Raw genomic sequence first — 24025 nt, forward strand, 5'->3', positions numbered from 1 at the left:
CTGACCCCGGGAGTGTGTGATGGGACGGTGTGGAGGGAGATTCACTCTGTGTCTGACCCCGGGAGTGTGTGATGGGACGGTGCGGAGGGAGATTCACTCTGTGTCTGACCCCGGGAGTGTGTGATGGGACGGTGCGGAGGGAGATTCACTCTGTGTCTGACCCCGGGAGTGTGTGATGGGACGGTGTGGAGGGAGATTCACTCTGTGTCTGACCCCGGGAGTGTGTGATGGGACGGTGTGGAGGGAGATTCACTCTGTGTCTGACCCCGGGAGTGTGTGATGGGACGGTGTGGAGGGAGATTCACTCCGTGTCTGACCCCGGGAGTGTGTGATGGGACGGTGCGGAGGGAGATTCACTCTGTGTCTGACCCCGGGAGTGTGTGATGGGACGTTGTGTAGGGAGATTCACTTTGTGTCTGACCCCGGGAGTGTGTGATGGGACGGTGCGGAGGGAGATTCACTCTGTGTCTGACCCAGGGAGTGTGTGATGGGACCGTGGGCAGGGAGATTCACTCTGTGTCTGACCCCGGGAGTGTGTGATGGGAGGTTGTGGAGGGAGATTCACTCTGTGTCTGATCCTGGGAGTGTGTGATGGGACGATGCGGAGGGAGATTCACTCTGTGTCTGACCCCGGGAGTGTGTGATGGGACGGTGCGGAGGGATATTCACTCTGTGTCTGACCCCGGGAGCGTGTGATGGGACGGTGCGGAGGGAGATTCACTCTGTGTCTGACCCCGGGAGGGTGTGATGGGACGGTGTGGAGGGAGATTCACTCTGTGTCTGACCCCGGGAGTGTGTGATGGGACGGTGCGGAGGGAGATTCACTCTGTGTCTGACCCCGGGAGGGTGTGATCGGATGGTGAGGAGGTCGATCTCTCTCTGACCTGTCTCCCCCCCTCCCACAGCGAGACGCTGGTTGTACCAGCGTTTGGTCAGCTCTCTTGGAGAGGACTGGATCTTTCTGGTGCTCCTCGGCCTGGTGATGGCTCTTGTCAGCTGGGCCATGGACTACATCAGTGCGAAGGGCCTGGACTGTAAGTGTGGCCGCTGGGTACGGGGGCGGGCCGGGGATTGGGGGTTGGGGAACGGGACCGAGGGGGCCCGGAGAGGTTTGAGGTCTCTGGAGGCCGGGCTGAGGGAGAGGGATGGAGGCGGGGGCGTTTGGGCAGAGGAGGGAAGGGGAAGCGGAGGTGGGAGGGTCGGGAGGGGTGGCGGGAAGCCGCGGGTTCGGGTTAGAGTGGGGCTCGGAGGGAACGAGGGAGGGAGGGAGCAGGCAGCAGGGATAGAATGAGTGAGTGGGAAGGGAGGGTGTGAGAGTGGGGAAGAAGAGTGGGGTGGATATCGGCAGTCTCGATTCTCTCACGAATCTCCTCTCCCCTCCCTCTCCCTCCCCCACTCTCCCCCTCTCCGCTCTTACCTCCCTCTCCCACTCCCTCCTTTCCCCCTCCCACTCCCCCCTCTCTTCTCTCCCTCTCTGCCCCTCACCCCGTCTCCCCTCACCTCTCCCTCCCCCTCCCCCTCGCCCTCCTCTTCCCCTCTCCCCTGTCACCTCACCCTCCTCGCCACCTCCACCCTCCGCTCCTCCTCTCTCTCCCCCTTCCCCCCTCCCTCTTCTCTCCTCTTCTCCCCTCCTCCTCCCCCTCCTCCCTCCTCTCACCTCCCCCTCTCCACCTCATCTCCCCCTCCCCTCCCTCCTCTCCCTCTCCCTCCTTTCCCCCTCCTCTCCCCTCCCCCACCCCCTCGCCCTCTTGTTCCCCTCTCCCCTGTCCCCTCCCCCTCCTCGCCACCTCCACCCTCCGCTCCTCCTCTCTCTACCCCCTCCCCTCCTCTCCCCTCCCCTCCCCCTCCTCCGTCCTCTCACCTCCCCCTCCCCCTCCTCTCCCTCCTCTCCCTCTCCCTCCTTTCCCCCTCCTCTCCCCTCCCTCTCCTCCCTCACCCTCTCCTTCCCTTCTCCCCTGTCACCTCCCCCTCCTCACCACCTCCACCCTCCGCTCCTCCTCTCTCTACCCCCCTCCTCTCCCCTCCCCTCCCCTCCCCTCCCCTCCCCCTCCCCCTCCTCCCCCCCTCCACCTCCTCTCCCCCTCCTCTCCCTCCTCTCCCTCTCCCTCCTTTCTCCCTCCTCTCCCCTCCCCCTCCTCCCTCACCCTCTTCTTCCCTTCTCCCCTGTCACCTCCCCCTCCTCGCCACCTCCATCCTCCACTCCTCCTCTCTCTACACCCTCCCCCTCCCTCCTCTCTCTACCCCTCCCCCTCCCTCCTCTCCCCTCCCCTCCCCCTCCTCCCTCCTCTCACCTCCCCTCTCCACTTCCTCTCCCCCCTCTCCCCTCCCCCACCTCCCCCCTCTCCCCTCCCCCTCTCCACCTCCTCTCCCCTCCTCTCCCTCTTCTCCCCTCCCTCCTCTTCCTCTCCCCTCCCCTCCCCCTCCCCCTCCTCCCTCCTCTCACCTCCCCCTCTCCACTTCCTCTCCCCCTCCTCTCCCCTCCCTCCCCCTCCTCTCCCTCTCCCTCCTTTCCCCCTCCTCTCCCCTCCCCCTCCTCCCTCACCCTCTCCTTCCCTTCTCCCCTGTCACCTCCCCCTCCTCGCCACCTCCACCCTCCGCTCCTCCTCTCTCTACACCCTCCTCTCCCCTCCCCTCCCCCTCCTCCCTCCTCTCACCTCCCCCTCTCCACTTCCTCTCCCCCTCCCCCTCCCTCCTCTCCCCTCCTCTCCCCTCCCCTCCCCCTCCTCTCACCTCCCCCTCCCCCTCCTCTCCCTCCTCTCCCTCTCCCTCCTTTCCCCCTCCTCTACCCCCTTCCCCCCTCCTCTCCCTCTCCCTCCTTTCCCCTTCCTCTCCCCTCCCCCTCCCCTCGCCCTCTTCTTCCCCTCTCCCCTGTCACCTCCCCCTCCTCGCCACCTTCACCTTCCGCTCCTCCTCTCTCTACTCCCTCCCCCTCCCTCCTCTCCCCTCCTCTCCCCTCCCCTCCCCCTCCTCCCTCCTCTCACCTCCCCCTCCCCCTCCTCTCCCTCCTCTCCCTCTCCCTCCTTTCCCCCTCCTCTACCCCCTTCCCCCCTTCTCCCCTCTCCCTCCTTTCCCCCTCCTCTACCCCCTTCCCCCCCTTCTCCCCTCTCCCTCCTTTCCCCCTCCTCTCTCCTCCCCCTTCTCTGTCCCTCCTTCCTCTTTTCCCCTGTCCCCCATTCCCTCCCACCTCTCTCTCTATCCGTTCCCCCTGCCTCACTCCCACCTCCCTCCGTTTCCTCTCCAGTCTACAAGTGGCTTTACGTCCTGGCAAAAAGCAGCATCTGGCTACAGTACCTCGTCTGGGTGGGATTCCCCCTCGTCCTGATCATCTTCTCCACCCTCCTCTGCATGTTCGTCTCCCCGCAGGCCGCAGGTGAGTCCGAGACGATTTCACACCGTGCACAGTTCCAGTCTCTGTATCACCCCTGGGTCAGACCCACACACACCGGGAGCACCATGCACAGTTCCTGTCTCCGTATCCCCCCCGGGTCAGACCCACACACCGGGAGCACCGTGCACAGTTCCCGTCTCTGTATTCCCCCCGGGTCAGACCCACACACACCGGGAGCACCGTGCACAGTCCCATCTCTGTATCCCCCCCTGGGTCAGATCCACACACACCGGGAGCACCGTGCACAGTTCCCGTCTCTGTATCCCCCCCGGGTCAGACCCACACACACCCGGAGCACCGTGCACAGTTCCCGTCTCCGTATTCCCCCCGGGTCAGACCCACACACACCGGGAGCACCGTGCACAGTTCCCGTCTCCGTCTCCCCCCCGGGCCAGACCCACACACACCGGGAGCACCGTGCACAGTTCCCGTCTCCGTGTCCCCCCTGGGTCAGACCCACACACACCGGGAGCACCGTGCACAGTTCCCGTCTCCGTATTCCCCCCGGGTCAGACCCACACACACCGGGAGCACCGTGCACAGTTCCCGTCTCCGTATCCCCCGTGGGTCAGACCCACACACACCGGGAGCACCGTGCACAGTTCCCGTCTCCGTATCCCCCTGGGTCAGACCCACACACACCGGGAGCACCGTGCACAGTTCCCGTCTCCGTATCCCCCGTGTCAGACCCACACACACCGGGAGCACCGTGCACAGTCCCATCTCTGTATCTCCCCCAGGTCAGACCCACACACACCGGGAGCACCGTGCACAGTTCCCGTCCCCGTATCCCCCGTGGGTCAGACCCACACACACCGGGAGCACCGTGCACAGTCCCATCTCTGTATCCCCCCCAGGTCAGACCCACACACACCGGGAGCACCGTGCACAGTTCCCGTCTCCGTATCTCCCCTGGGTCAGACCCACACACACCGGGAGCACCTTGCACAGTTCCCGTCTCCGTATCCCCCCCGTGTCAGACCCACACACACCGGGAGCACCGTGCACAGTTCCCGTCTCCGTATCCCCCCCTGGGTCAGACCCACACACACCGGGAGCACCGTGCACAGTCCCATCTCTGTATCTCCCCCAGGTCAGACCCACACACACCGGGAGCACCGTGCACAGTTCCCGTCCCCGTATCCCCCGTGGGTCAGACCCACACACACCGGGAGCACCGTGCACAGTCCCATCTCTGTATCCCCCCCAGGTCAGACCCACACACACCGGGAGCACCGTGCACAGTTCCCGTCTCCGTATCTCCCCTGGGTCAGACCCACACACACCGGGAGCACCTTGCACAGTTCCCGTCTCCGTATCCCCCCCGTGTCAGACCCACACACACCGGGAGCACCGTGCACAGTTCCCGTCTCCGTATCCCCCCCGGGTCAGACCCACACACCGGGAGCATCGTGCACAGTTCAAGTCTCCGTATCCCCCCTGGGTCAGACCCACACACACCGGGAGCACCGTGCACAGTTCCCGTCTCTGTGTCCCCCCCGTGTCAGACCCACACACACCGGGAGCACCGTGCACAGTCCCATCTCTATATCCACCCCAGGTCAGACCCACACACACCGGGAGCACCGTGCACAGTTCCCGTCTCTGTATCCCCCCTGGGTCAGACCCACACACACCGGGAGCACCGTGCACAGTTCCCGTCACCGTATCCCCCCTGGGTCAGACCCACACACACCGGGAGCACCGTGCACAGTTCCCGTCACCGTATCTCCCCTGGGTCAGACCCACACACACCCGGAGCACCGTGCACAGTTCCCGTCTCCGTATCCCCCCCGGGTCAGACCCACACACCGGGAGCACCGTGCACAGTTCCCGTCTCCGTATCCCCCCTGGGTCAGACCCACACACACCGGGAGCACCGTGCACAGTTCCCGTCTCCGTGTCCCCCCCGGTGTCAGACCCACACACACCGGGAGCACCGTGCACAGTCCCATCTCTGTATCCCCCCCAGGTCAGACCCACACACACCTGGAGCACCGTGCACAGTTCCCGTCTCCGTATCCCCCCCCGGGTCAGACCCACACACACCAGGAGCACCGTGCACAGTTCCCGTCTCCGTATCCCCCCCGGGTCAGACCCACACACCGGGAGCACCGTGCACAGTTCCTGTCTCCGTGTCCCCCCCGGGTCAGACCCACACACACCGGGAGCACCGTGCACAGTTCCCGTCTCCGTATCCCCCTGGGTCAAACCCACACACACCGGGAGCACCGTGCACAGTCCCATCTCTGTATCCCCCCCAGGTCAGACCCACACACACCGGGAGCATCGTGCACAGTTCCCGTCCCCGTATCCCCCGTGGGTCAGACCCACACACACCGGGAGCACCGTGCACAGTCCCATCTCTGTATCCCCCCCGGGTCAGACCCACACACACCGGGAGCACCGTGCACAGTTCCCGTCTCCGTATCTCCCCTGGGTCAGACCCACACACACCGGGAGCACCTTGCACAGTTCCCGTCTCCGTATCCCCCCCGTGTCAGACCCACACACACCGGGAGCACCGTGCACAGTTCCCGTCTCCGTATCCCCCCTGGGTCAGACCCACACACACCGGGAGCACCGTGCACAGTTCCCGTCTCCGTATCCCCCCCCGGGTCAGACCCACACACACCGGGAGCACCGTGCACAGTTCCCGTCTCCGTGTCCACCCCGTGTCAGACCCACACACACCGGGAGAACCGTGCACAGTTCCCGTCTCCGTATCCCCCCCGTGTCAGACCCACACACACCGGGAGCACCGTGCACAGTTCCCGTCTCTGTATCCCCCCTGGGTCAGACCCACACACACCAGGAGCACCGTGCACAGTTCCTGTCTCCATACCCCACTGGGTCAGACCCACACACACCGGGAGCACCGTGCACAGTTCCCGTCTCCGTATCCCCCCCGTGTCTGACCCACACACCGGGAGCACCGTGGACAGTTCCCGTCTCCGTATCCCCCCCGTGTCTGACCCACACACCGGGAGCACCGTGCACAGTTCCCGTCTCCGTATCCCCCCCGTGTCAGACCCACACACACCGGGAGCACCGTGCACAGTTCCCGTCTCCGTGTCCCCCCCGTGTCAGACCCACACACACCGGGAGCACCGTGCACAGTACCCGTCTCCGTATCCCCCCCGGGTCAGACCCACACACACCGGGACCGCCGTGCACAGTACCCGTCTCCGTATCCCCCCCCCGGGTCAGACCCACACACCGGGAGCACCGTGCACAGTTCCCGTCTCCGTATCCCCCTGGGTCAGAACCACACACACCGGGAGCACCGTGCACAGTTCCCGTCTCAGTATCCCCCCTGGGTCAGACCCACACACACCGGGAGCACCGTGCACAGTTCCCGTCTCCGTATCCCCCTGGATCAGACCCACACCCACCTGGAGCACCATGCACAGTTCCCGTCTCCGTATCCCCCCTGGGTCAGACCCACACACACCGGGAGCACCGTGCACCGTTCCCGTCTCCGTATCCCCCTGGGTCAGACCCACACACCAGGAGCACCGTGCACAGTTCCCGTCTCCATATCCCCCTGGGTCAGACCCACACACACCGGGAGCACCGTGCACAGTTCCCGTCTCCGTATCCCCCCCTTGGGTCAGACCCACACACACCGGGAGCACCGTGCACAGTTCCCGTCTCCGTATCCCCCCGGGTCAGACCCACACACACCGGGAGCACCGTGCACAGTTCCCGTCTCCGTATCCCCCCGGGTCAGACCCACACACACCGGGAGCACCGTGCACAGTTCCCGTCTCCGTATCCCCATGGGTCAGACCCACACACACCGGGAGCACCGTGCACAGTTCCCGTCTCCGTATCCCCCCCTTGGGTCAGACCCACACACACCGGGAGCACCGTGCACAGTTCCCGTCTCCGTATCCCCCCGGGTCAGACCCACACACACCGGGAGCACCGTGTACAGTTCCTGTCTCCGTATCCCCCCCGTGTCTGACCCACACAGACCGGGAGCACCGTTCACAGTTCCCGTCTCCGTATCCCCCCCGGGTCAGACCCACACACCGGGAGCACCGTGCACAGTTCCATCTCCATATCCCCCTGGGTCAGACCCACACACACCGGGAGCACCGTGCACAGTTCCTGTCTCCGTATCCCCCGGGTCAGACCCACACACCGGGAGCACCGTGCACAGTTCCCGTCTCCGTATCCCCCGTGGGTCAGACCCACACACACCGGGAGCACCGTGCACAGTTCCCGTCTCCGTATCCCCCTGGGTCAGACCCACACACACCGGGAGTACCGAGCACAGTTCCCGTCTCCGTATCCCCCCCCCCGGGTCAGACCCACACACACCGGGAGCACCGTGCACAGTTCCTGTCTCCGTATCCCCCGGGTCAGACCCACACACACCGGGAGCACCGTGCACAGTTCCCGTCTCCGTATACCCCCCCTCCCCGGATCAGACCCACCCACACCGGGAGCACCATGCACAGTTCCTGTCTCCGTATCCCCCCTGGGTCAGACCCACACACACCGGGAGCACCGTGCACAGTTACCGTCTCCGTATGCCCCCCGGGTCAGACCCACACACACCAGGAGCACCATGCACAGTTCCCGTCTCCGTATCCCCCCCTGGGTCAGACCCACACATACCGGGAGCACCGTGCACAGTTCCCGTCTCCATATCCCCCTGGGTCAGACCCACACACACCGGGAGCACCGTCCACAGTTCCCGTCTCCGTATCCCCCTGGGTCAGACCCACACACACCGGGAGCACTGTGCACAGTTCCCGTCTCCGTATCCCCCCCTTGGGTCAGACCCACACACACCGGGAGCACCGTGCACAGTTCCCGTCTCCGTATCCCCCACTGGGTCAGACCCACACACACCGGGAGCACCGTGCACAGTTTCCGTCTCCGTATCTCCCCTGGGTCAGACCCACACACACCGGGAGCACCGTGCACAGTTCCCGTCTCCGTATCCCCCCGGGTCAGACCCAGACACACCGGGAGCACCGTGCACAGTTCCCGTCTCCGTATCCCCCCTGGGTCAGACCCACACACACCGGGAGCACCGTGCACAGTTCCCGTCTCCGTACCCCCCCGGGTCAGACCCACACACCAGGAGCACCGTGCACAGTTCCCGTCTCCGTATCCCCCTGGGTCAGACCCACACACACCGGGAGCACCGTGCACAGTTCCCGTCTCCGTATCCCCCCCTTGGGTCAGACCCACACACACCGGGAGCACCGTGCACAGTTCCCATCTCCACATCCCCCTGGGTCAGAACCACACACACCGGGAGCACCGTGCACAGTTCCTGTCTCCGTATCCCCCCCGGGTCAGACCCACACACTGGGAACACCGTGCACAGTTCCCGTCTCCGTATCCCCCCTGGGTCAGACCCACACCCACCGGGAGCACCGTGCACAGTTCCCGTCTCCGTATCCCCCCCTTGGGTCAGACCCACACCCACCGGGAGCACCGTGCACAGTTCCCGTCTCCGTATCCCCCCCTTGGGTCAGACCCACACACACCGGGAGCACCGTGCACAGTTCCTGTCTCCGTATCCCCCCCCGGGTCAGACCCACACACTGGGAGCACCGTGCACAGTTCCATCTCTGTATCCCCCCCAGGTCAGACCCACACACACCGGGAGCACCGTGCACAGTTCCCGTCCCCGTATCCCCCGTGGGTCAGACCCACACACACCGGGAGCACCGTGCACAGTCCCATCTCTGTATCCCCCCCAGGTCAGACCCACACACACCGGGAGCACCGTGCACAGTTCCCGTCTCCGTATCTCCCCTGGGTCAGACCCACACACACCGGGAGCACCTTGCACAGTTCCCGTCTCCGTATCCCCCCCGTGTCAGACCCACACACACCGGGAGCACCGTGCACAGTTCCCGTCTCCGTATCCCCCCTGGGTCAGACCCACACACACCGGGAGCACCGTGCACAGTTCCCGTCTCCGTATCCCCCCCCGGGTCAGACCCACACACACCGGGAGCACCGTGCACAGTTCCCGTCTCCGTGTCCACCCCGTGTCAGACCCACACACACCGGGAGAACCGTGCACAGTTCCCGTCTCCGTATCCCCCCCGTGTCAGACCCACACACACCGGGAGCACCGTGCACAGTTCCCGTCTCTGTATCCCCCCTGGGTCAGACCCACACACACCAGGAGCACCGTGCACAGTTCCTGTCTCCATACCCCACTGGGTCAGACCCACACACACCGGGAGCACCGTGCACAGTTCCCGTCTCCGTATCCCCCCCGTGTCTGACCCACAAACCGGGAGCACCGTGGACAGTTCCCGTCTCCGTATCCCCCCCGTGTCTGACCCACACACCAGGAGCACCGTGCACAGTTCCCGTCTCCGTGTCCCCCCCGTGTCAGACCCACACACACCGGGAGCACCGTGCACAGTACCCGTCTCCGTATCCCCCCCGGGTCAGACCCACACACACCGGGAGCGCCGTGCACAGAACCCGTCTCCGTATCCCCCCCCGGGTCAGACCCACACACCGGGAGCACCGTGCACAGTTCCCGTCTCCGTATCCCCCTGGGTCAGAACCACACACACCGGGAGCACCGTGCACAGTTCCCGTCTCAGTATCCCCCCTGGGTCAGACCCACACACACCGGGAGCACCGTGCACAGTTCCCGTCTCCGTATCCCCCTGGATCAGACCCACACCCACCTGGAGCACCATGCACAGTTCCCGTCTCCGTATCCCCCCTGGGTCAGACCCACACACACCGGGAGCACCGTGCACCGTTCCCGTCTCCGTATCCCCCTGGGTCAGACCCACACACCAGGAGCACCGTGCACAGTTCCCGTCTCCATATCCCCCTGGGTCAGACCCACACACACCGGGAGCACCGTGCACAGTTCCCGTCTCCGTATCCCCCCCTTGGGTCAGACCCACACACACCGGGAGCACCGTGCACAGTTCCCGTCTCCGTATCCCCCCGGGTCAGACCCACACACACCGGGAGCACCGTGCACAGTTCCCGTCTCCGTATCCCCCCGGGTCAGACCCACACACACCGGGAGCACCGTGCACAGTTCCCGTCTCCGTATCCCCCCTGGGTCAGACCCACACATACCGGGAGCACCGTGCACAGTTCCCGTCTCCGTATCCCCCCCTTGGGTCAGACCCACACCCACCGGGAGCACCGTGCACAGTTCCCGTCTCCGTATCCCCCCCTTGGGTCAGACCCACACACACCGGGAGCACCGTGCACAGTTCCTGTCTCCGTATCCCCCCCTTGGGTCAGACCCACACACACCGGGAGCACCGTGCACAGTTCCCGTTTCTGTATCCCCCCCTGGGTCAGACCCACACACACCGGGAGCACCGTGCACAGTTCCCGTTTCTGTATCCCCCTGGGTCAGACCCACACACTGGGAGCACCGTGCACAGTTCCTGTCTCCGTATCCCCCCCGGGTCAGACCCACACACTGGGAACACTTTGTATTCTGGCGTCTTCCTCTTTGCGTTCTCGTCCTGACGAAGGCTCTTGTTGACAGTTTATAACCCTCCCTAGATGCTGCCTGACCTCATATTTATCCACATTAAACTGTATCTGCCATGCATCTGCCCACTCACCCAGCCTGTCCAAGTCACCCTGCATTCTCATAACATCCTCCTCACATTTCACACTGCCTCCCAGCTTTGCGTCATCGGCAAATCTGCAAATTTGCTAACGTTTGAATTAGCAAAACCCTGTCTCTGCAATGCCAACGCGACCTGGGCCCACTCTGTGCTCTAACCATCGTCCTTTGACATCCAGTGCTATCAACATCCCGGGGGAGGGGGGGTTACCATTGACAGGAAACTGAACTGGTAACACAGAAACGTAGACAACGGACAGCACAATACAGGCCCTTCACAATACATGCCGAACATGTCCTTACTTTAGAAATTATCACATAGCCCTCTATTTTTCTAAGCTCCGTGTACCTGTCCAGGAGTCTCTGAAAAGACCCTATCGTATCCGCCTCCACCATCGTTGCCGGCAGCCCATTCCACGCCTCACCACTCTCTGCATGAGAAAACTTACCCTGGACCTCTCATGCTAGCCATTTCAGCCCTGGGAAAAAGCCTCTGACTATCCATATAACCATATAACAATCACAGCACGGAAACAGGCCATCTCGGCCCTTCTAGTCCGTGCGGAACTCTAACTCTCACCCAGTCCCACCGACCTGCACTCAGCCCATAACCCTCCATTCCTTTCCTGTCCATATATTCGTCCAATTTAACTTTAAATGACAACATCGAACCTGCCCCGACCACTTCTCGTTCCACACAGCCACCACTCTCTGAGTAAAGAAGTTCACCCTCGTGTTACCCCTAAACTTTTGCCCTTTAACTCTCAACTCATGTCCTCTTGTTTGAATCTCCCCCGCTCTCAATGGAAAAAGCCTATCCACGTCAACTCTATCTATCCCCCTCGTAATTTTAAACACCTCTATCAAGTCCCCCCTCAACCTTCTACGCTCCAAAGAATGAAGACCCAACTTGTTCAACCTTTCTCTGTAACTTAGGAGATGAAACCCAGGCAACATTTTAGTAAATCTCCTCTGTACTCTCTCAATTTTATTGACATATTTCCTATAGAACTGTACGCAATACTCGAAATCTGGCCTCACCAATGCCTTGTACAATTTAGATTAGATTATGAGGACATGCAGTCGTCTTTTATTGTCATTTAGTTATGCATGCATTAAGAAATGATACAATATTTCCTCCAGTGTGATATCACAAAACACAGGACTGGCCAAGACTGGAAAAAACTAACAAATCGACATAATTATAACGTGTAGTTACAACAGTGCAACAATACCATAACTTGATGAAGAAGTCCGTGAGCACAGTAAAAAGTTCAAAGTCTCTCAAATGTCCCACATCTCACGCAGACGGGAGAAGGAAGAAAAACTCTCCCTGCCACGCCCGACCACAGTCCGACTCTGAGTCATCCGAAAACTTCGAGCTCTGATCAGCTCTCCGACACCAAGCACTGAGCGCCACCTCTGTCCGAACGATTCGACCTCCTTCTCGGTCGCCGAAAGCAGGCAAAGCCGGGGATTTTGAGGCCTTCGCTCCGATAGATTCCCGGCCACGCAGTAACGACAGCAGCGGACGGGCGTTTCAGAAATTTCTCCAGATGTTCCTCTGTGCTTTCACGTCCGTCTCCGTCAAATCAGAATTATCCACGGCCCCTATTTAACGGAAACGATATCATTTTTCACCGGAGGGCTGCGGACGCGCGGCGTGCTGCTCTCTCTCCTCCCGCCGCCTGCGACTGTCAACGTGACATCCCAACTCCTACACTCAATGCTCTGATTTATAAAGGCCAGCAAACCAAAAGCTTTCTTCACCACCCTATCCACATGAGATTCCACCTCCAGGGAACGCATGTGGATAGGGTGGTGAAGAAAGCGGACAGGGCCGACTAGATACGCAGACCAGGGCAGTACGATAAGGAGGGCGAGCGGTTACCCGTGCTATAGATAGACAGACAGACATACTTTATTGATCCAGAGGGAAATCGGATTTCATTACAGTTGCACCAACTAAGAATAGAGTATAAATATAGCAATATAAAACCATAAATAATTAAATAATAACATGTAAATTATGGCAGGAAATAAGTCCAGGACCAGCCTATTGGCTCAGGGTGTCTGACCCTCCAAGGGAGGAGTTGTAAAGTTTGATGGCCACGGGCAGGAATGACTTCCTATGACGCTCTGTGTTGCATCTCGGTGGAATGAGTCTCTGGCTGAATGTACTCCTGTGCCCAACCAGTACAGTATGTAGTGGATGGGAGACATTGACCAAGATGGCATGCAACTTGGACAGCATCCTCTTTTCAGATACCACCGTCAGAGAGTCCAGTTCCATCTCCACAACATCACTGGCCTTACGAATGAGTTTGTTGATTCTGTTGGTGTCTGCTACCCTCAGCCTGCTGCCCCAGCACAAAACAGCAAACATGATAGCACTGGCCACCACAGACTCGTAGAACATCCTCAGCATCGTCCGGCAGATGTTAAAGGACCTCAGTCTCCTCAGGAAATAGAGACGGCTCTGACCCTTCTTGTAGACAGCCTCAGTGTTCTTAGACCAGTCCAGTTTATTGTCAATTCGTATCCCCAGGTATCTGTAATCTTCCACCATGTCCACACTGACCCCCTGGATGGAAACAGGGGTCACCGGTACCTTAGCCCTCCTCAGGTCCACCACCAGCTCCTTAGTCTTTTTCACATTAAGCTGCAGATAATTCTGCTCACACCATGTGACAAAGTTTCCTGCCGTAGCCCCGTACTCGGCCTCATCTCCCTTGCTGATGCATCCATCTATGGCAGAGTCATCCGAAAACTTCTGAAGATGACAAGACTCTGTGCAGTAGTTGAAGTCGGAGGTGTAAATGGTGAAGAGAAAGGGAGACAAGCGCTGTCTCTCCACGGGGCCAATGAACCGAAAGGAAAGGCAGAGACCGATACAGTTTGGCACCCGGAGTTGCCAGTCAGCGTTGAACTCAACATAGGGCTGGCAAATTTTCCCCTCGCGGTTCACTCGCGAAGCCTTCCCCGTGAGTAGGTCTCGTCGCCGGCAGGCCCTCCCCGCCCTCCGAGTGAAGGGGTTTCCCCCTCGTGACCCCCCCCTGAACTTCTCACCCTTCACCCTCAACCCCCGACCTCTGGTCGCAGCCCCAGTCGACCTCAGCGGGGAAACTGACCTCAGAGCGGGCGAGGGTGGGTAATGAAATGACCGGGACGTCTGTGGGGGGGGGAGTGGCGGTGAGGGGTGATCGGCTGGTTCAGTTGTCACGTACCCCGTGGCGGGTTAAAGAACCAACAGAAATAGAAAACACCTTTGGACTCTGGTATTGCTATTAACTTATGGTATTTATTAGTAACTACGCAATACAGTAATAAAATTCAGATATATCAAACAGGTTAGCATTAATTATATAAGGGTGGAATTATAAAAACCAAGATTCTTCGAGCCTAGCGGTAAATGGATGCAGTCTTACGATGATGAGTAAAGTTCAGTTCAGTCCGTGGTATTGAGTTGAGTCGTGATGGAGAGGGAGAGGGGTTGTGGTTGTCCGAGTTAGCAGATGCCGTCGATTCTTCCCGTTGTCCTCCGAAACTTCCAAGTTGGCCAAACTCGACCAACTTAAGAGCACCGTCTCCGAGTGACAGTCTAACCAACCCGGGCGAGGGTTAGACGCACTGGCAGACTCCACAGGGTCGCTCTTTCACGCACAAACAATCACAGATCGGTACCTGGTAATCGATCCTCAGTCCCACACTCGTGGGCAGCTGGATAGGATGGCGGTAACTCGGCCACACCCTGGTGCGTCCGCGTGTCCCCCCGAAACGAGCAATCACGCTGGTCTAAATACTGTCACGATGAGCACCAGCTGTCCATCAAGTAGCTCCCCCCCTCTCTCTCTCTCTGCAGGAACTCGGAAGCTGGCAGTGTCCTTGCGGAAATCCCAGACAAACTGCGAGCCGTCTTCGCCCCTCTCTCTCTCTCTCTCTCTCTCTCTCTCTCAGTAACAAGTTGTTTGTGCTGTACAGCTGCACGTTCCCTCTCTCTTTTTAAAAGCCTAGTCCATAATGAATAACTCAGGATATCGTCAGGTGAGACTAGAACTAGGGGACACAGCCTCAAGGTTCGGGGGAGTAGATTTGGGACGGAGATAAGCAGGAACTGCTTTTCCCAGAGAGTGGCGAATCTGTGGAATTCTCTGCCCCATGACGCAGTGGAGGCTCCCTCAGTAAATATTTTTAAGGCAAGTTTGGACAGATTTTTGCATAGCTGGGGAATGAAGGGTTATGGGAAAAAGGCAGCTGATTTTACGGACAGATCAGCCATGATCTTACTGAATTTCGGAACAGGCCGGACGGGACAGATGGCCGACTCCTGCTCCTGTTTCTACCGGTCTTGTGAGCGTGTTCTCATTTGTGGCAGCATTTCTCTTTACCTACGGTTGTGTGTGGGTCATACGTACTGTGCGGGGCACCCTGGGGCATCACGCGCCTCGTTCCTTTTGACGATGGACTCGTGCGCGGTTCGAACGACCAGGAATTCAAGCTCGAGCTCGTCAGCTCCCCACCTGACCCACGCGGACCGTCGCGCGCGTCGATGTTCTCTGCCCGTAGTTGGACCAGCTCCAAATGAAACGGCTCCCTTCCCTGGTGCCTCTCCTCCTTCCCTTTCTCCCATGGCCCACTCTCCTCTCCCATCAGATTCCTTCTCCTCCGGCCCGTGACCTTTCCCACCCTCTTGGCCTCACCTACCCGCTTCCAGCTAGCCTCCTTCACCTCCCCCCTACCAACCTCCCCCCATCCTTTCCAGTCCTGCTGAAAGGTTTGGGCCTGAAACGTCGGCTGTTCTCTTTTCCACAGACGCTGCCTGGCCCGCTGAGTTCCTCCAGCATTTTGTGCGCGTGTTTCTCTGGATTTCCAGCCTCTGCAGAATCTCCAGCGGACAGTGAGCTCAGCTGAGAAGATCACCGGGGTCTCTCTTCCTGCCATTGCAGACATTTACACCGCACCCTGCACCCGCAAAGCAAACAGCATTATGAAGGACCCCAGGCACCCCTCATACAAACTCTTCTCCCTCCTGCCGTCTGGCAAAAGGTACCGAAACATTCGGGATCTCACGACCAGCCTGTGCAACAGTTTCTTCCCCCAAGCCATCAGACTCCTCAATACCCAGAGTCTAGACTAACATCGACACCATTTATTATTATATTGAAATTGTCCTCTACTGTGCCGATGGTCTTGTTTATTAATGATTGTACTGCCCTGCGCTGTTCTGTGCACTTTACGTAGTCCTGTGTAGTTCTTGTGTTGTCTCACATACTCCAGAGGGAGGAGAAGATGGCGGCCGTTCCAAATTGATATCGTATCTGTGAAGTCGGGGGCCGTGCACAATCCTGATAACCACCACTACTACTACTACTTCGACTCAGGCCTAGGAGGCTGGCATCGGGCAGAATGACGGACTCTCCCTCTCCCTCATCAGTGCGTTCAGTTCATCTACATCAGCCACGCCGCTGTCTTCCGGGAGCCTGTTGACCACAGCCTTGGGAGGGCGCCCAGGGTTCATCCTCCCGTGCCTGGGCTAGGCTGGCAGGTAGCTCGGGCTGGCGTAATCCAGTCCTCTCGCCTCGATTTTAGCGCAGAGCATCGGTAGGTCGTTATAGAGCTCGACGTTCGTCATGTGCTGTTGCCAACTCACGTCAAGAGCCATCGGGAGCATCCGTGTATAGCAACCATCTCGAGACTTCCGCATCGTCTTGGCGAGTCTCACCTGCAGGAAAGACGAAAATAAGAGTGCAGAGGAAATTCACAGAGGGACCTGAGTTTTCAGGAAAGATTGAATCGGTTCGGACTGTGTTCCCCGGAGCGTAGGAGATTGAGGGGAGATTTGATGGGGGCGTACAAAACTATGAGGGGGGGGTATAGACAGGGCAAATACGAGCAGGCTTTTCGCCCCGCTGAGGTTGGGTGGGACTGCAACCGGAGGTCAGGGGTTAAGGGTGAAAGGTGAGGAGTTTGAGGGGAACGCGAGGGGCAAACCCTTCACCCAGAGGGCGGTGGGGGTGTGGAACGAGCGGCCAGCACAAGCGGTGAAGGGGCTCGGCCTCATCGTTTACGAGAGGTTTGGATCGACGCGGGGATGGGAGGGCGATGGGGGCGATGGGAGCGGGCAGTTTTAAACGGTTCAGCATGGAGCGAAGGGCCGGGTTTCTGTGCCTCCGTTCTGCCTGACCCACCCGGGGTCCCTCAGACTTTTCGCGGGCCTTTTCCTCTTTAATTCCGGTCCCCACCCCCACCCCCCGCGTCAGCCCTCTCCTGCCGCGGTGAGGCCCCTCCCGAGTTGGAGGAGCAACGCCTCGTGTTCCGTCCGGGGAGCCTCCAACCTGATAGCGTGAAGACTGTTGTCTCAAAGATCAAAGTACGTTTATTCTCAAAGTACACTTCTGGTCACCAGATACAACCCTGCGATTCATTTCCTTGTGGGCATTCTCAGTAAGGGAGGGAGGAGAAGATGGCGGCGTGACGCAGCTCACAGCGGCCACTCCGGTGGTGATGTCTGTCATCCGTCAAGTTGGGGGTCTTGCACAATCCTGATTTGATGGAGACGGACGTGAGAGCACGGAGGAACATCTGGAGAAACTTCTGAAATGCCCGGTTCACTGCCGCTGCTACTGTGCGATCCAGAATCTCCAGAGGGGAAGGCCCCGAGTCCTCGGCTTTGCCTGTTGCTCGGTGGTCGGGGTGGGGTTGAAGCGTTCGGCAGAGGATGGTGCTCGGAGAGGCTGTGTCGGAGGCTCGAAGTTTTCAGACGGACTCAGAGTCGGCTGCGGTCGGGAGCTTCCAATGCATCGGCAAGTTGGCGGCACTTGGAGGTTCATGGCAGGGAGAGTTTCTCCCTTCTGCCGTCTCCGTGAGATGATGAGTCTTTCGGGACTTTGAGACTTTTTTTTTTACCGTGCCCATGGTCTGCTCTTTATCAAATTACGGTATTACTTTGCACTGTTGTAACTACATGTTATAATTATGTGGTTTTGTCAGTTTTAGTCTTGGGTTGTCCTGTGTGTTTCTGTGATATCATTCTGGAGGAACGTTGTATCATTTTTTAAGGCATGCATTTCTAAATGACACTAGACGAGGACTGAGTGTCCTCATAATCTAATCCAAATCCATAATAGGACTCGTAACAGTAACGGAGTCAATGAAAGACCGCCCGACTCGGGCGTCCAACCAACGTGCAGAAGGCAGCAAACTGCGCAAACACAAACGGAAATAAGTAATAATAATAAATAAAAAAGCAATTAATATCGAGAACATGAGATGAAGAGTCATTGACAGTGAGTCCATAGGTTGTGGGAACAGTTCCGGGATGGGATAGGTGAAGTTGTCTCCTCTGGTTCCGGAGCCTGATGGTTGAGGGGTGATAACTGTCCCTGAACCTGGTGGTGTGAGTCCTGAGGCTCCTGTACCTCCTTCCTGATGGTTGAGGGGGTGATAACTGTCCCTGAACCTGGTGGTGTGGGTCCTGAGGCTCCTGTACCTCCTTCCTGATGGTTGAGGGGTGATAACTGTCCCTGAACCTGGTGGTGTGGGTCCTGAGGCTCCTGTACCTCCTTCCTGATGGTCAAGGGGGTGATATCTGTCCCTGAACCTGGTGGTGCGGGTCCTGAGGCTCCTGTACCTCCTTCCTGATGGTTGAGGGGTAATAACTGTCCCTGAACCTGGTGGTGTGAGTCCTGAGGCTCCTGTACCTCCTTCCTGATGGTTGAGGGGGTGATATCTGTCCCTGAACCTGGTGGTGCGGGTCCTGAGGCTCCTGTACCTCCTTCCTGATGGTTGAGGGGTGATAACTGTCCCTGAACCTGGTGGTGTGGGTCCTGAGGCTCCTGTACCTCCTTCCTGATGGTTGAGGGGTAATAACTGTTCATGAACCTGGTGGTGTGAGTCCTGAGGCTCCTGTACCTCCTTCCTGATGGTTGAGGGGGTGATAACTGTTCCTGAACCTGGTGGTGTGGGTCCTGAGGCTCCTGTACCTCCTTCCTGATGGTTGAGGGGTGATAACTGTCCCTGAACCTGGTGGCGCGGGTCCTGAGGCTCCCGTACCTCCTTCCTGATGGTTGAGGGGTGATAACTGTCCCTGAACCTGGTGGTGTGGGTCCTGAGGCTCCCGTACCTCCTTCCTGATGGTTGAGGGGGTGATAACTGCCCCTGAACCTGGTGGTGTGGGTCCTGAGGCTCCTGTGCCTCCTTCCTGATGGTTGAGGGGTGATAACTGCCCCTGAACCTGGTGGTGTGGGTCCTGAGGCTCCTGTACCTCCTTCCTGATGGTTGAGGGGTGATAACTGTCCCTGAACCTGGTGGTGTGGGTCCTGAGGCTCCTGTACCTCCTTCCTGATGGTTGAGGGTTAATAACTGTTCCTGAACCTGGTGGTGTGGGTCCTGAGGCTCCTGTACCTCCTTCCTGATGGTTGAGGGGTGATAACTGTCCCTGAACCTGGTGGTGTGGGTCCTGAGGCTCCTGTACCTCCTGTGTGTGGGGGTCTCTGATGATTGATGGTGCTTTCTGGGACCGTGCTCTGTGTTGACGGTGTGGGGGGGGGCTCCTGCTAATCCCTTTCCCTCTCACCTCTCCTCTTCTCCTCACCTGCCCGTCACCTCCCTCTGTTTCCCCTCCTCCGTCCCTTCCTCGCATGGTCCGCTCACCTCGCCTATTGGATTCCATCTTCTTCAGCTCTTTGCCTCTTCCACCAATCACCTCCCAGCTTCTCACCTCATCCTCTCTCTCTCCCACCCACCGTCCCTCCTCACCTGGTCTCACCTGTCACCTGCCAGCTGGTACTCCTTCCCCTGTCTCCCCACCTTCTCATCCTGGCTTCTTTCAGGTCCTGGTGAAGGGCCTCGGCCTGAAACGCCAACTATTTATTCCCCTCCATAGATACTGCCTGTTCTTTCACCCGACCCTACACGTCCTCCCTTACTACCATTTTCCCAGATGCTCTGCTCCTGATTCCGATTATGATCCATGTTGTTTTATTTGAACTGAAATGAATTCTGTTGTGAAGCGGAACAAGTGATCCTACACTTCCTCCCTTACTACCATTTTCCCAGATGCTCTGCTCCTGATTCCGATTATGATCCATGTTGTTTTATTTGAACTGAAATGAATTCTGTTGTGAAGCGGAACAAGTGACCCTACACTTCCTCCCTTACTACCATTTTCCCAGATGCTCTGCTCCTGATTCCAATTATGATCCATGTTGTTTTATTTGAACTGAAATGAATTCTGTTGTGAAGCGGAACAAGTGCCCCTACACCTCCTCCCTTACTACCAGTCGGGGCCCCGAACAGCCCTTCCAGGTGAGGTGACACTTCACCTGTGAGTCTGTCGGGGTCACATCTACTGCATCTGGTGCTCCCGGTGCGGCCTCCTGAGACCCGACGTAGATCAGGAGACCGCCTACAGAACAGGCAGGATCTCCCAGCGGCCGCCCATTCTAACTCCACTTCCCATCCCCAATCCGATACGTCCATCCACGTCCCCCCTCCACTGTCGGGACGAGGCCACACTCAGGTTGGAGGAACGACACCTCGTATTCCGTCTGGGTAGCCTCCAACCTGATGGCATGAACATCGATTTCTCAAACTTCCCAGTAATAACCATTCCTCATCCCCCGGTCCCTCTCTCACCTCATCTCCTTGTCTGTCCATCTCCTCCCTGTGGTTCCCCTCCCCCTTTTCCCTCCCACGGCCTTCTGTCCCCACCTATCGGACTCCCCCCTTCTCCGTCCCTGTATCTCTTTCACCGATCAACGTCCCAGCTCTTTACTTCATCCCCCCCACCCACTTCCCGGTTTCACCCATCAACCTTGTGTTTCCCTCTCTCCCCCACCCCGCACCTTCCAAATCTCTTCCTCAGCTTTCTCTCTCCAGCCCTGCCGAGGGCTCTCGGCCCGGAACGTCGACTGTACTCTCTTCCAGCGAGACGCTGCCTGGCCTGCTGAGCTCCCCAGCGTTTCGTGCGTGTGTTTTACCCTGGATTTCCAGCGCCTGCAGATCTTCTCTTGTTTCAGTTGTGAAATTTGTTGTTCTGGCGGAAAAAAACGTGAATTACAGCAAGTAGACACATTAAGTAGTTAAATTAAATAAAGACTGTATTGGGTAGTGTTCATGGGAACAGTTATCACCCCTCAACCATCAGGAAGGAGGTACAGGAGCCTCAGGACCCACACCACCAGGTTCAGGGACAGTTATCACCCCTCAACCATCAGGCAGGAGGTACAGGAGCCTCAGGACTCACACCACCAGGTTCAGGGACAGTTATCACCCCTCAACCATCAGGAAGGAGGTACAGGAGCCTCAGGACCCACACCACCAGGTTCAGGGACAGTTATCACCCCTCAACCATCAGGAAGGAGGTACAGGAGCCTCAGCACCCACACCACCAGGTTCAGGGACAGTTATCACCCCTCAACCATCAGGAAGGAGGTACAGGAGCCTCAGGACCCACACCACCAGGTTCAGGGACAGTTATCACCCCTCAACCATCAGGAAGGAGGTACAGGAGCCTCAGGACTCACACCACCAGGTTCAGGGACAGTTATCACCTCTCAACCATCAGGAAGGAGGTACAGGAGCCTCAGCACCCACACCACCAGGTTCAGGGACAGTTATCACCCCTCAACCATCAGGAAGGAGGTACAGGAGCCTCAGGACCCACACCACCAGGTTCAGGGACAGTTATCACCCCTCAACCATCAGGAAGGAGGTACAGGAGCCTCAGGACTCACACCACCAGGTTCAGGGACAGTTATCACCCCTCAACCATCAGGAAGGAGGTACAGGAGCCTCAGGACCCACACCACCAGGTTCAGGAATAGTTATCACCCCTCAACCATCAGGAAGGAGGTACAGGAGCCTCAGGACCCACACCACCAGGTTCAGGGACAGTTATCACCCCTCAAACATCAGGAAAGAGGTACAGGAGCCTCAGGACCCACACCACCAGGTTCAGGGACAGTTATCACCCCTCAACCATCAGGAAAGAGGTACAGGAGCCTCAGGACCCACACCACCAGGTTCAGAGACAGTTATCACCCCTCAACCATCAGGAAAGAGGTACAGGAGCCTCAGGACCCACACCACCAGGTTCAGGGACAGTTATCACCCCTCAAACATCAGGAAGGAGGTACAGGAGCCTCAGCACCCACACCACCAGGTTCAGGGACAGTTATCACCCCTCAACCATCAGGAAGGAGGTACAGGAGCGTCAGGACTCACACCACCAGGTTCAGGGACAGTTATCACCCCCTCAACCATCAGGAAGGAGGTACAGGAGCCTCAGGACCAACACCACCAGGTTCAGGGACAGTTATCACCGCTCAACCATCAGGAAGGAGGTACAGGAGTCTCAGGACCCACACCACCGGGTTCAGGGACAGTTATCACCCCTCAACCATCAGGAAGGAGGTACAGGAGCCTCAGGACCAACACCACCAGGTTCAGGGACAGTTATCACCGCTCAACCATCAGGAAGGAGGTACAGGAGTCTCAGGACCCACACCACCGGGTTCAGGGACAGTTATCACCCCTCAACCATCAGGAAGAAGGTACAGGAGCCTCAGGACCCACACCACCAGGTTCAGGGACAGTTATCACCCCTCAACCATCAGGAAGGAGGTACAGGAGCCTCAGGACCCACACCACCAGGTTCAGGAATAGTTATCACCCCTCAACCATCAGGAAGGAGGTACAGGAGCCTCAGGACTCACACCACCAGGTTCAGGGACAGTTATCACCCCTCAACCATCAGGAAGGAGGTACAGGAGCCTCAGGACCCACACCACCAGGTTCAGGAATAGTTATCACCCCTCAACCATCAGGAAGGAGGTACAGGAGCCTCAGGACCCACACCACCAGGTTCAGGGACAGTTATCACCGCTCAACCATCAGGAAGGAGGTACAGGAGTCTCAGGACCCACACCACCGGGTTCAGGGACAGTTATCACCCCTCAACCATCAGGAAGAAGGTACAGGAGCCTCAGGACCCACACCACCAGGTTCAGGGACAGTTATCACCCCTCAACCATCAGGAAGGAGGTACAGGAGCCTCAGGACCCACACCACCGGGTTCAGGGACAGTTATCACCCCTCAAACATCAGGAAGGAGGTACAGGAGCCTCAGGACCCACACCACCAGGTTCAGGGACAGTTATCACCCCTCAACCATCAGGAAGGAAGTACAGGAGCCTCAGGACCCACACCACCAGGTTCAGGGACAGTTATCACCCCTCAACCATCAGGAAGGAGGTACAGGAGCCTCAGGACCCACACCACCGGGTTCAGGGACAGTTATCACCCCTCAACCATCAGGAAGGAGGTACAGGAGTCTCAGGACCCACACCACCGGGTTCAGGGACAGTTATCACCCCTCAACCATCAGGAAGGAGGTACAGGAGCCTCAGGACCCACACCACCAGGTTCAGGGACAGTTATCACCCCTCCAGCATCAGGAAGGAGGTACAGGAGCCTCAGGACCCACACCACCAGGTTCAGGGACAGTTATCACCCCTCCAGCATCAGGAAGGAGGTACAGGAGCCTCAGGACTCACACCACCAGGTTCAGGGACAGTTATCACCCCTCAACCATCAGGAAGGAGGTACAGGAGCCTCAGGACCCACACCACCGGGTTCAGGGACAGTTATCACCCCTCAAACATCAGGAAGGAGGTACAGGAGCCTCAGGACCCACACCACCAGGTTCAGGGACAGTTATCACCCCTCAACCATCAGGAAGAAGGTACAGGAGCCTCAGGACCCACACCACCAGGTTCAGGGACAGTTATCACCCCTCAACCATCAGGCTCCTGAACCGGAGGGGATAATTTCACTTGCCCTAACAGTGAACTATTCCCACAACCAATGTTCTCACTTTCAAAGTCTGTATCTTGCTATCTCCTGCTCTGGTGATTTATTGCTGTTTATTTATATTTGTGAAGTTTGTTGTCTTCTGCACTCTGGTTGACTTTCAGTGATCCTGTTACAGTTACTTGTCAGTAGATTTGCCTTGTCTGCCCGCAGGAAAGGGAACC

The 24025-nt window shown here is 58.5% G+C and overlaps 1 protein-coding gene across 1 annotated transcript in view; it reads left to right on the plus strand.

Annotated features, from left to right (window-relative positions):
- Positions 1-24025, plus strand: part of LOC134341509 (chloride channel protein-like) — a 98642-nt gene that overhangs the window by 14838 nt on the left and 59779 nt on the right. The window contains exons 3-4 of the mRNA XM_063039380.1: positions 906-1034; positions 3242-3370. Coding sequence (XP_062895450.1) covers positions 906-1034; positions 3242-3370 — 258 coding nt within the window. The remainder of the gene's footprint in view (positions 1-905; positions 1035-3241; positions 3371-24025) is intronic.

This window comes from Mobula hypostoma, unplaced genomic scaffold (genome assembly GCF_963921235.1).
Source record: "Mobula hypostoma unplaced genomic scaffold, sMobHyp1.1 scaffold_183, whole genome shotgun sequence".
NCBI lineage: Eukaryota > Metazoa > Chordata > Chondrichthyes > Myliobatiformes > Myliobatidae > Mobula > Mobula hypostoma.